Source organism: Staurois parvus, unplaced genomic scaffold, assembly GCF_062004578.1.
Source record: "Staurois parvus isolate SC_StPar_1 unplaced genomic scaffold, SC_StPar_1.0 ptg000011l, whole genome shotgun sequence".
Classification (NCBI taxonomy): domain Eukaryota; kingdom Metazoa; phylum Chordata; class Amphibia; order Anura; family Ranidae; genus Staurois; species Staurois parvus.
This window is the reverse complement of record NW_028317807.1, coordinates 35,718,544-35,730,731: the sequence shown is the minus strand read 5'-3', so window position 1 is coordinate 35,730,731 and position 12,188 is coordinate 35,718,544. Positions and strand designations below refer to the sequence as shown.

The 12,188-nt window shown below is 39.4% G+C and overlaps 1 protein-coding gene across 2 annotated transcripts in view; it reads left to right on the top strand.

The window, feature by feature from the left end:
• Positions 1–1,989, top strand: part of UBE2F (ubiquitin conjugating enzyme E2 F (putative)) — a 373,705-nt gene extending 371,716 nt beyond the window's left edge. For both annotated transcript variants that reach the window (XM_089672398.1, XM_089672399.1), the window contains exon 10: positions 981–1,989. In XM_089672398.1, the coding sequence (XP_089528524.1) occupies positions 981–1,031 (51 nt within the window). In that variant the 3' untranslated portion in view covers positions 1,032–1,989. The remainder of the gene's footprint in view (positions 1–980) is intronic.
• Positions 1,990–12,188: the final 10,199 nt, after the last annotated feature.

Here is a 12,188-nt window from a genome sequence, read left to right as displayed (position 1 = left end):
GCAAGTGGTTAGTGGTGTGGTGAGGTGTTACACCTCACATCAGGGTATTATCATTGTTTAATTTCCCATTATTTCAATAGAAGTGAGAGTAGCTACCAGGTTAGGAAGCAAGGGAAAATCTCTTCAATGGTGACAAAGGTATCAGTAAAACTCCAACAGACATTTTTACCCCCCTTCTCACTATCTAAAACAGGGGTGTCCAAACTGCGGCACAATACAAAATTGTTAACTTGCTTAAAAACGTTGATTTTTTTTTTTTTGTTTTTTTTTTTTACACTTTAGCAAATGCCGTTGAAAAATTTTAGTGTCTCTTTACTGGACTTTTATAGGTTTTTGCTTCCCAAAGAAAAATATCCCACTCGTCACAGTCACACAATATTCATGTCTTCAGTTTTCGGCAGTGCCTATAGTGAGTAACCATTTTTGAGGATGAAGCACCCAAAGGGAAAAATTTGAACCAAAATATCTGATGAGCACATTGAAAATTCATTAAGAATTGCTGCTACATCCATGAAACCAGATATTGATGCATTAGTTTATCAAAAACAGTGTTATATATCACACTAATTTTATGTTGCCCTCTTTTACTTTAATAAAAAAAAAGTTTTTAGAAAAAATTAAAATCATCAGCTATCCTTATTGTTAGTGTATTTTATGTGTGGCTCAAGACAATTCTTTTGTTTCCAATGCGGCCTAGGGCAGATAAAAGGTTGGACACCCATGATTTAAAGTGTATGATAAAATTTAAAAAAAAAAGCTTTAGCTGGAATTAGAGCTTAGCTCATTTGAGAAGAGTAAACATGAATCAAATTCGTTACTATGGGTTACTAAACGTCTCACCTCATTCTTTATCTTTGCAGTTCTTATTGTCAGACTTTCTGGATGTAAAACATGTACATTTTGTTATAGATATGTACAGAGCTCCTTATCGGGTTGTATATTTGTTAGTTTAATATCATCTTGCCTTTTTTGTTTTGTAGGATGAATATCGAAATAAAGTTGAGGACTACATCAAGCGCTATGCCAGATGATGCCAACTTTGAACTTCTGATCCCTTTCAAGAGAAGTGGCCAGCCTCTGTGGGGTCTCCAGAGCCATAAGGGAGAAATGTGAAAATCATTGAACGGCTTTTATGCCCTCTCCCTGCTAGACTGATACAAACATTTTACCTCCAGCCCCTGCACTCTAATGCCATCCTCGTGCCCAGCCAAAAGGAGCCTCAAAACTCTTCTTCCCCCTTCTTTGGCTATTGATGTGTGTGCTTTTTTTTTTCCTTTTCCTTGAGTGGGGCAAATTATGCTTGCTTCTTTTATATCTCCTACAGTATACGGAGTGTTGTATGAATCCTAACAAGTTGTAATGATCCTGAGAATATCCATTCATGTTCAAAAACATCAGTTACTAGGTGGTCTTAGGTCGAATCCGTGTTTTCAAACTTGAAGTACATTATCTATAAGCCTCTTGTAGGCCTGAACCACCAAAACTGCTTGATGCCTTTTTCATTCAGACAGATGGTTTGCTTTGTAGCTGACTCATATAAGGTCCAGTAACAGTGAAAACGGGGTTAATATTTGCCTCTTGTGGATACTCCAGCATAGAATGTAACAGTTTAAAATGTTTACAGTAATAAATGGAGAGTAAGACCACCTAAGAGGCTGGAGCTAGACACCAAATTCATTTGGCAGGCCTCACTTGATCAGTAGGCTTGTTCAATATCATCCTGTAATCCATTCTTTTTAAATAATGATTTTATCTGTGTGCTGATAGAAGTATGGGGTGAGGCAATATGCAGATTTTCTGCCAGTGAAAAAGTTGCTAGCGCACAGGGTGAGTTTCACAGATAACGAGACATGGGTGAACAATTCTTCTTACTGTGATAATGCAACTTTAACTTATTATTCATGTTTAAAGGAGCTTGATGGAAACTGTAACCACACCCTGCCAATGTATATGGGTTATATAAATACAAAGATATGCACTTTCACTGTTTTTTTCTGGTATCTTTGTTTTTTGTTGTTTGTATAGAAGCAATCTAAAGTAGCCATATACAGGTATGTATAGACTTCTCTCATTGATAAAAACTTAAGAGAGAAATCTAATATATTTTTCCATTCATTCTAAACAGCATGGATGAAGAAATCTACCCTGCCCGCTATTGTATTTTCAATACAACTGTCAGAATACCTGAATAGTGACAGCATCCAATTCTGACAGCTGACAATTTTCCCCATAGCTCTTTTGACAAAAGTTAATTTAAAATACATTACTTTTCTCAAGACAGGTTGTTCCCGATGGGGACACCCACAGCTTGAATTTCAGCCGATTCAGTAGAAATCAACCGATGTTCAAGCTGTGCATGGCAGATTTAGCCTTTGACATTATTGTAAACCTTGGCCATTTTTTCACTATAATTTAGGATTTTGAAGTATGGTGGCAGAGTAGGTGGAGAAAGAGGGCTGTTGCTTTATTGAAAGTCTGTGTTTTCATGCTGTTTAATCTTTTAGTCTTTGAACCAGTGCCAAAATAAAGATTTTTTTCATTTTCCTGCAATGAACTCATTGCAGTGCAAAGCATAGATAGGCTCCCAAGTGTGTTCAAAGTGCAGTACTGCATGTAGTATATAAAAGGACCCCAAAGGTTTTTTTTTTGGATGAATATAGAGCTGCATTTTTTTACCTTATACCTTTCTACTCCCAGAATGGCTGTTATCTCTGTTAAAATGCACTGGATTCTCTGGCTAAAAGCCTTGACAGCTGAATCTGCTTGCAAACAATTCCTGGTGCATATGCCTTTTCAAGTAAGACACTTGTTTGGTGAGGCACTTGACCAATTCATTAAAGAAGTCAAAGGTGGGAAAGTTTTGCTTCATCAGAGAAGGGTAACAAAACCTTCCTCTTTATGTGCTTCTACCTCTAAATGCAAAGCACCGTTACTCTCCTCCCAGACTTCAAATTGAAAACCTAAGTTGAGCTCTTCATTCTGACACAAGGCTTGGCCCAAAAAAAGCCATCTCCAAGCTCTCTTCACAATGAAGGGGTGCCCTTACTTTTAGGAGTGGGGGAGCATTTGCTGCAGTGTGCATCCCGCTTCACTACAGACACCCCAGACATGGACTCAGTATGTGGTTTTAAAGGTTTACTAACTAAAGTTCAAAACGTTATTTCCTCAAATCACCTTAAAAGACAGGACAGTCAGATTTGCAAAAGACCCTACACCACTTCTGTTCCCAGGTAATTTGTTTTGCCAGTTTCGCCACAGCACAGGTTCAAGGGGTTTTACTAAAACCTGTCCATGGAACCAAAATCCAATGAATTCTGTCATGGACTTGAAAGTGGCTCCAAAGGCCAGACATTTTTTACCCTAATTAAAAGAAATAAATCAATAGTGTAGCACTAAACCGTATATAATACAGGTGTATCAAATTATATATAAATATGTTATTTTTATTTATATATATATATATATATATATATATATTGCTCAGCATAAATGAGTACACCCCAACAGATTTGCCAGAAAACCTTTCCTCTCAGAATCAACATTTTCTGTGATTACTATACTACAAAATAATCCCATAAATGCGGGCTATTGATTGCAAACAAGATTTGTTCATTTGCACACACAAAAAAGTATTTTTCCTAACAAATTCAAGACATGTTGCAAAAATGAATACACCCCAATGAAAGTCTTAGAAGCAAAGCTAAATTTTAGACAAAATCCTAATTAACAATTCAACTACAGGTGAGTCTAATTATTCAATAAACAGGTGTCCAGCAGACAGTTGATTGTTACTTAACAAAGAAAACCCCGTCCCATTTCATACTGTCAGCAATGGCACCACATGGAAGAGAAATGTCACAAATCCTAAGAAAGAATATAGTTTCTTTATACAAGAAAGGTGAAGGCTACAAGAAGATCAGCAAAGCTTTACTTATCAGTCAGAATACTGTAGCAAAAGTGATACAAAAATGTTACAAAGAAGAACTGCAACCATCTCACAGAGACATCCAGGCCATCAAAAGAAGTTAACTCGACAGGAGCATCTTCTGATGAGAAGGGTTGAAGAAAATCACCATGCAAGTTCACTGCAGTTAGCTGAAGAAGTAGAAAGCCAATCTGGGGTGGTTGTTTCTCATGACACAATATGGCAAGCACTGCAGAGGAATGGCATGGGTGTCGTCTATGAAGGAAACCTCTCCTAAAGCCCATGCAAATAAAAAACCTGCCTAGAATTTGCCAGGGCCCATGCTGATAAAGAAGACTACTGTGACTCTGTACTCTGAAGTGATGAGGCCAAGATAAATGTTTTTGGAACTGATGGCTTCAAAACTGTATGGCGTTGCAAAGGTGAGTACAAAGAAAAATTCATGGTGCCTACAGTGAAACCTGGTGGTGGCAGTGTCATTTTGTGGGGCTGCATGAGTGCTGCTGATGTCGGAAGCTGAATTTCATTGATGGTGTCATGAATTGACAGATGTACTGCTCTATATTGAAAGAGAAGATGCTACCATCACTCCATGCCCTTGGTCTTCATGCACTTTTCCAACATGACAATGATCCTCAACAGACATCTAAGGCCACTGCTGCATTTCTGTAGAACAGGGTGAAAGTGATTCAGTGACCAAGTATGTCTCCTGATCTGAACCCAATTGAATTAGGAAGAGACAAGTTGAGCATCACTCTCTATTCCGCATCCAGGCTCTAAAAGAGATCGTTTTTGAAGAATGGAAAAAGATGGAGTTTGCAATATATCGCCAACTTGTTCATTCCATGCCTAGTAGACTTAGTGCTGTCCTTACAAATCATGGAGGTCATACAAAATACTAGCTGTAGTAGTTTTTGTTGTGGGGTGTATTCATTTTTGCATCAACTAATTTGCGTAAAACTGAAGATTTTGTAATCTAAGTTATATTATTAACCTTACTTTCATGTAATGAGCTAAACAAATGTTCTATAAAACTCAGTTTTGTCAAAAATTTGCTTTGTGGTGTCCCCTTTGATAGTAATCACACATTCTTCTGAGAAATACATTTCTGGCCAAGTATAAGAAATTCCACAACAAAAAGCCTTTTTGTGGGCAACAGATCTGTCTAGTGCCAACAAGGGGCAGGGAAATAAAAAAATAGTCCTTTGAAAAAAGAAAATTGAGCATTTTGTTCAGTGCTTCTGAACCCCTTAAAGTGATGTCGGGTGGATGTGAGGGAATACTCTCTCTTTTTACAGTCTGTCACAAGCAGCCTGTTTGTTTTCCAGGGTATAAAAAGATGGATAAAGGCTGAAGTTTTTAGGACACTGTGTATCAGTAGAAGTAGTAGACATCAATATCAGCTTTTTTAGGAATTCTAGTCTGTCTTTTTGCTCTAGAAACCTTTGGGGAAATACAGAATGGTACTAAACCTGAAGAAGTTAAACAAATTCCTTCTCAACAAAAGCCTCACATGAAAGCATATTGGAGAAATTCGTATTTCAGAGGGCCTTCATGGTTTCTTGGGGATCTGCAGGATGCTTACTTGCACATTCCGATTTTAGATTTGCCATTCAGATCAGGGAGGGCTTAAGCCATTGGCAGTTCAGTGTACTTCCTTTTGGAGTCTCAGCGGCACCAAGATCTTGGCAGAAGTGATGGCTTCTCCACTAAATAACAAAAGAACAAGGGGAGCTGTATATGATCTGTATGCCAACTCAATATATCCGTGTAGTCAATGTAACCTAAAATACCTCAAATAAATTAAACCACGGTATAGACACCAGGGTCTCTAATGTGGATACTTCCAAACACTATGTGGCTTATATACAGTTTTTGGTAACTACAAAAATATTTACCGTATTTTCCGGCGTATAAGACGACTGGGCGTATAAGACGACCCCCCTACTTTTCCTGTTAAAATATAGGGTTTGGGCTATACTCGCCGTATAAGACTACCCCCCTCTTCCAACCAATCACGGCAAGCAATGTACCAGTATTTTCTGTGCACACTGTGCACACTGCATACAAAGCCTGCTTGGATTGGGTGGGTCAGCTCTCCCTGCCTGCCCAGCCCTGCCTGTCTCCAAGATACCATAAATTGCACAGAACTGCCACAGACATTATAATATTAATAATTAATTACCGTATCTCATAGCGTTAAGGGGACAAGGTCGGATGCAGCAGTACCATACCGGTACTTCCGAGCTGACACTTCTGCACATGTCTAGGGCAGCAGTAGACGATCACTGATCACCATTCCTCGCAGAACTGCATGAGACGTCGGATGCAGCCGTTCAGTGCTCGATTGATCGTGACTGAAACTGTGACATGCGCAGAATCACTGTGTATCCCTTCTCTGCATATCACAGTTTCAGTCAAGCTCAATCGAGCACTGCTGCATCCGACGTCTCATGCAGTTCTGCGAGCTACGGTGATCCGCGATCGTCTACTGCTGCCGAAGACATGCGCAGTAGCGTCAACCCGGAAGTACGGTAAGGTTTCAGCACAGCACCCGGCGTATAAGACGACCCCCGACTTTGTAGACGATTTCCAGGGGTTAAAATGTCGTCTTATACGCCGGAAAATACGGTAGTTGTATTCAATCAATTATAATTTAACACTAATAATAATAAAAATGTATACACTGCCGGACAAAAGTTTTAGAACACTCCCATGTTTCCAGTTTTTATTGAAATTTAAACTGCTCAACTCGAATTAACCTAAAATGGTACAAAGATAATTGGTAAACTGCCAGGCGTGAAAAAAAAAGTTTAGGTTAACAAAAACGTTGTACAAAAAAGCTTTTTTCAAGGAAGCAATGGGTTACCAACAGTTTTTCTTCAGCAATATAAGTAAATTAAGCATGTAAAGTTTTATAATTCCTACAGGTGTCCAAACTTTAGTTGATTACTTACAAGCTCTCTATATAAAAGTAGTGTTGAAACAGACTGTTACTACAGCCTCAAAATGTGGACAGTATTGTACTTCTGGAAGTAGTATATGGCGAGAAAAAGGCAATTAACAAAGGATGAGAAACAGACCATTATAACCCTTAAAAGTGTAGGACTTTCCTTTAGAGAATTTGCAAAGAAGCCAAGGTGACAGTGAGTACAGTTTGTCACACAATCAAAAGGCACTTGGAATCTGGAGGAAACTCTGACAATAGGAGGTCTAGCAGCCCCAAAGCCACAACAGGATCAGTAGACAAGTTTCTGAGAGTCAACAGCTTGAGTCTTAGGTGGCTCACAGAACAGCTTCAAGCAGAGCTTAAAGGATAAGTTCACCTTTGGGAACATGTTACATGTTCCAGCCTTTTTTAGAGTGGAACATATAACATGTTCCCATAGCTTCAGCCATGCCTGCTGCCCCCCCTTCCTCTGACAGATAGTACGGGGAAACTTCTCCCTGTACTATCTGTCAAATTTGAAAACAGCGCACCCGTGCAGGGCTCTGCCTACATGGCCACATCATTCATTCCATGAATGAACTGCAAGTCCTGACAGCCTTAGCTGCCTACAGCTTGTAGTTTTCAATTAACTACCATGGCGCTGTGGAGCGCAGTGGTAGTTCATTGAAGCTTCCTGTCAGAATTTCTGCTTGCTCAAACATCCTGTACAGCAAGCAGATTTTTTTTTTCTTTTTTCCTTTTGATATCTTTTATTGAATTTTATTTTAATACAAAAATCCACATTATACAATTTATCAAAACATCTTTATTCCCTCTAAATATCTTAAACCCTCCTATCCTCCCCCTCCATCCCTACCCACCCATTAATTACCCTGTCCACCTCATTTTTACCATTCCTGTCTTAACCTGTCTATTACTCCCATACACATCCCCATATTGTCTTTTCTTCTTCCATTACCATTTATTCAGTTTCATTCTCTGACTCTGTAACCGGGGCACCCATTATTTCAAGATATTTTCCCGATGTTTAAACACATAACAGCTCCTCCAGTTTTTCCATTCTATCATCAATGTGGTACAACTCTTCCATGCTATATACATACTCAATCCTCCTTATCAAATCTCTCACTGTTGAGTGGTCCCTTAACTTCCAAAATTTAGGTATAAGCCCTTTTACAGCACTAATAGAAATGGAATAATAGGCTATTTTTGTATTTTTTAATGGTTCATCTGTCCTATAAAATAGGCACACCCACGGATCTTTTTGAAGAGTTATCCCCAGAGTCTCCTGTATTAGTTGGATCACTTCCTGCCAAAACCCCTGAATTCTTGGGCATTCCCACCATATGTGAGACATAGTCCCTGTCAGAGCCTGGGATCGAACCTGGTCCTTCTGCAGTGAGAGGCAATGTCTCTTCTCACTGAGCTATCTGGAATGCTGGACAGCTCCCTTGACAATTCTTGGATAATCCTGCCTTGTGCCTTGATTACTCTTGAACCTTGAACTCCTTGCTCCTCCCATGGACTTCCTTATAAAAGCCATGTCCATGCACTTTCTCCTTGCCAGATTATTGTGCCTTTCCAGCCAATATCCCGCTACTGTTCCTGCTGCTGTCTACACCTCCGCTACTGACTTTTGGCTTGTTCCTGACCACGATTTCGTCTCATCCTAACGTACTACGATTGATCTGCTACCATTTGTGACCGACCCTTGGCTTGTGACTGACTCTGCTTTCGTCTGATCCCTAACCTGTTGATCCGCTATTGGTTCCCAGTCTGCTCATTCCCTGGTGGGGTGATCCTGAGATCTGCGACCTGGTATTAACACGCAGCCCAATCCATCTCCACCATTAGGAGCTCTGGTGAATACCGGTTAATACTTAGACCCCGCACCTCAGGTGAGCCTGCGTCATTCCCAGGGGGATCCGCTGGTGTACCTATACTGCTGGTTTCAGGTAAGCCTTTTACTGCTATAGCAACTGGTCTCTGAACCTGACCTTATATCGTGACAGTCCCTCTCCCACCACAACCCCTCCAACACAGTGGCAAATTTTCTTCCCTTTGTGTGCAACACTCGGTGTACAATATCATCTAGATAAACATTTGTAATTATTTTCTACTGTGTTCGTGTTAACCACCCCGTGCATCAACTTAAACATCTTGATTTTCTGTTGCTTGTTCATTTTTGTTCCCAATTCTCTAGGTCCAGCTCCCATCAGTTCAATAAGAACTTTATATATTCTAGATGTTTAAAACCTGTCTCTTGACTCATCATTTTTTCAAATGGCAACATGTCCTCCGGCATCCTCAGAGGCTGTGGAAGTGCTGATACAGTCCTAATTGATAATATCTAAAATCATCTATAGTGAAAAATACATCTTTTTTACTCAATTCGTGGAAATTACATAACTTACACTTATCTATTATCATATTTTTCGCTCCATAAAATGCACCTGACCATAAGACACACCTAGGTTTTAGAGGAGGAAAACAAGAAAAAAAATATTCTGAACCAATGGACTGCAGACATAGTACAGGAGATGACCAGAGACTGAAGCCGCAAGCTGTCACAGCCTGGTGCCCACACTAAAGATGCTGGCGCCGGGGAGAGAAGATGGTGAGGACACCGCTGGACCGAGGAACAGGTAGGACCACTGGAGGTCTGCAGTTTGTGCTGCACAGAATAGTCAAATGACCGGCCCGGTATTCTAATGGCGGTGGCGATGGGGGAATACCGAGCCGGCCACTCCATAAGAAGCACAGACATTTTCCCCCATTTTTTGGTGGGAAAAAAGTACGTCTTACAAAGCGAAAAATACGGTATATCCCTCAACTGTGCATTTCTGTTTTTAAACCATTTCCCAGAAATATTATTTCCAGGCAGGAAAAAACGTGTCTCAACCAAAGGCATTAACAGTGAATTATATTCCCAACCCATGGACTTGTGCAACCCATCCCACAATCTCAGCAGCTCTCGTGTCAATGTACTACAGTTCTCATCAAGTTCTCAAAACTGTCATGGAATCCAGATAATCTTTTTTAACTTGGCATTACTTAAAATTCCCTTCATTTTAACCCAACTTTTCCCATCTGAGTTATATGTCCAGTCTACCACCCGTGACCATAGAACCGACATATACTTCCTCATATTTGGCAAGTTTAATCCTCCCTTTACTTTACTCTTACATAGGTTCTCATAACTAATTATTGGTTTCTTATTAGCCCAGATAAACCTCGGCATAATTTTTTTTATTATCCCTAAAAAGGATCCTGGTAAATATATTGGCATCATCTGAAATTTGTATAGAATTTTTGGAACTATCACCATCTTAACTAAATTATAATGTCCCATCCACAAGACCCACCCTGTTGAGAGTCTTCTTAGCTCAGATTTAATTTCATTTATTAAAGGTATATAGTTAGCTTGATATAGGTTCTTCATTAAAGGGATTAACGTTATTCCCAAGTAGCTTAATTTCCTCTTCCTTCATATAAAGGGAGTCTGTGATTCTACCTTTGGAGCGTTAATATTTAAGATCTCAGATTTAGAAATATTAATTTTCAGGTTTGACAACGCCTCACACCTTTTTAATCCATTAAATTAGGCAGCGTCAATCTACAATTGACAATGTAAAATAGCATGTCATCTGCATATGCTGCCACCTTATGTTCGACTTCTACCTTAATTCCTCTGATATCTGCATTTTCCTTACCAATGCCAGAAGAGGTTCCAGGGATAAAACGAATAACAATAGTGATAATGGACACCCCTGCCTAGTACCATTACACATTTTAAAGGGTCTGAATAAAGACCCATTAATTTTAATTGATGCAGAGGGATATTATATAGCCCCTTTTATCCATTTTATTATCTTACTCCCCATTCCTAATACTTCATAAATCCCCAATTTACCCTGTCAAAGGCTTTTTCTGCATCTATTGACAGTATGATCGTCGACTGCTTTTCTCTTTGCTTTTTGTAGAAGTAACAATGATCTTAAACCATTATCTCTTCCTTATCTCCCTGGAACGAATCCCACTTGATCCAAGTGTATCCACTCTGGCATCAGCTCCTTCATCCTAGTGGCCAAGATGTTCACAAATAGCTTTGTATCAATATTTAATAATGATATGGGTCTGTAGCTGGCACATTGTGCACCATCCTTCCCTTCCTTAAGGGTGATTGCTATATACGCATGCAGTGATTCTTCTCCCATCTCCGCTCCTTCTCCTAATGCGTTCATATATCTACAGAGCTTAGGTACCAATATTTCTTAAAAATGTTTTATAATATCCCACTGTAAAACCATCTGGGCCTGGGCTCTTCTCTCCAGCTGTACTCTTCATAGCCACACTGATTTAATCTTGGGAGAACGTCCATTCTAAAGCTTCTAATTTATCTTCTGCTATTCTTGGTAGTTGTGCCTCCTTTAGGAATCCTTGACTCTTCCTATTTTTCTCTTCCTTGTTTCCTTTCTGACTTTCAGGATTCACCTCGTAAAGTACTGTAAAACCTCTGGAACACATTAGCGATATCTGTGGTGGAATACACCAGTTCACCATGTAATTTTTAGATTTCTCCTCCTTCACATCAAATATTTTCCTGGTCTGTTCCCCCTCCAGTATCTTTGCTTTGAAACATTATTAAAAACTTTCATGTTCTCATGCTCCAGTAAGTTCCTCAGCTCTTCTGTTTTAAGGGTAACCTTCTGGTGCACCTCTAAATCCTGTTTTTTGTTTTTTTGTGCCTGTTCTAATTTATGTAACTCTTCCATTACTCCCTTTATTTTCCTCTCTCATTCCTTTTTTTTTTTTTTTGTGCCTAAGCCTATCAGGATTCCCCTTATGTATGCTTTATGAGCCTCCCAAATAATGAGCCTCCCAAATAGTGGCCACCGATATTTCCTCTGTTTCATTTATGACAAAAAAATTGCTCAATTTCCCCCCTAAGCCTATTCTCTATTTCAGGGTCTTTTAAAAGTGCCTCATTTAATCTCCACGTAGCCCTCCTATTCTGCTCACCACCTACCCGCAGATTTTCCACGACAGGAGCATAATTTGAGATGGATATCACCTCAATCTCAGATTTTAGCAGAGATTCCAATTGTCTGTGCTCTATTAAAATATAGTCCGATCGTGAATACGATCTGTGCACTGACGAGAAGAAGGTATAGTCTCTTTCTCTAGGGTTTTTTACCCTCCATGTATCTATTAATTGATTTTGAAATAACTTCTTTTTTAATATTCTCAGTTTTCTACCTCCTTCTCTCTGTGCATCTAAAAACGCATCCAACCAAGGATCTAAACACAGAT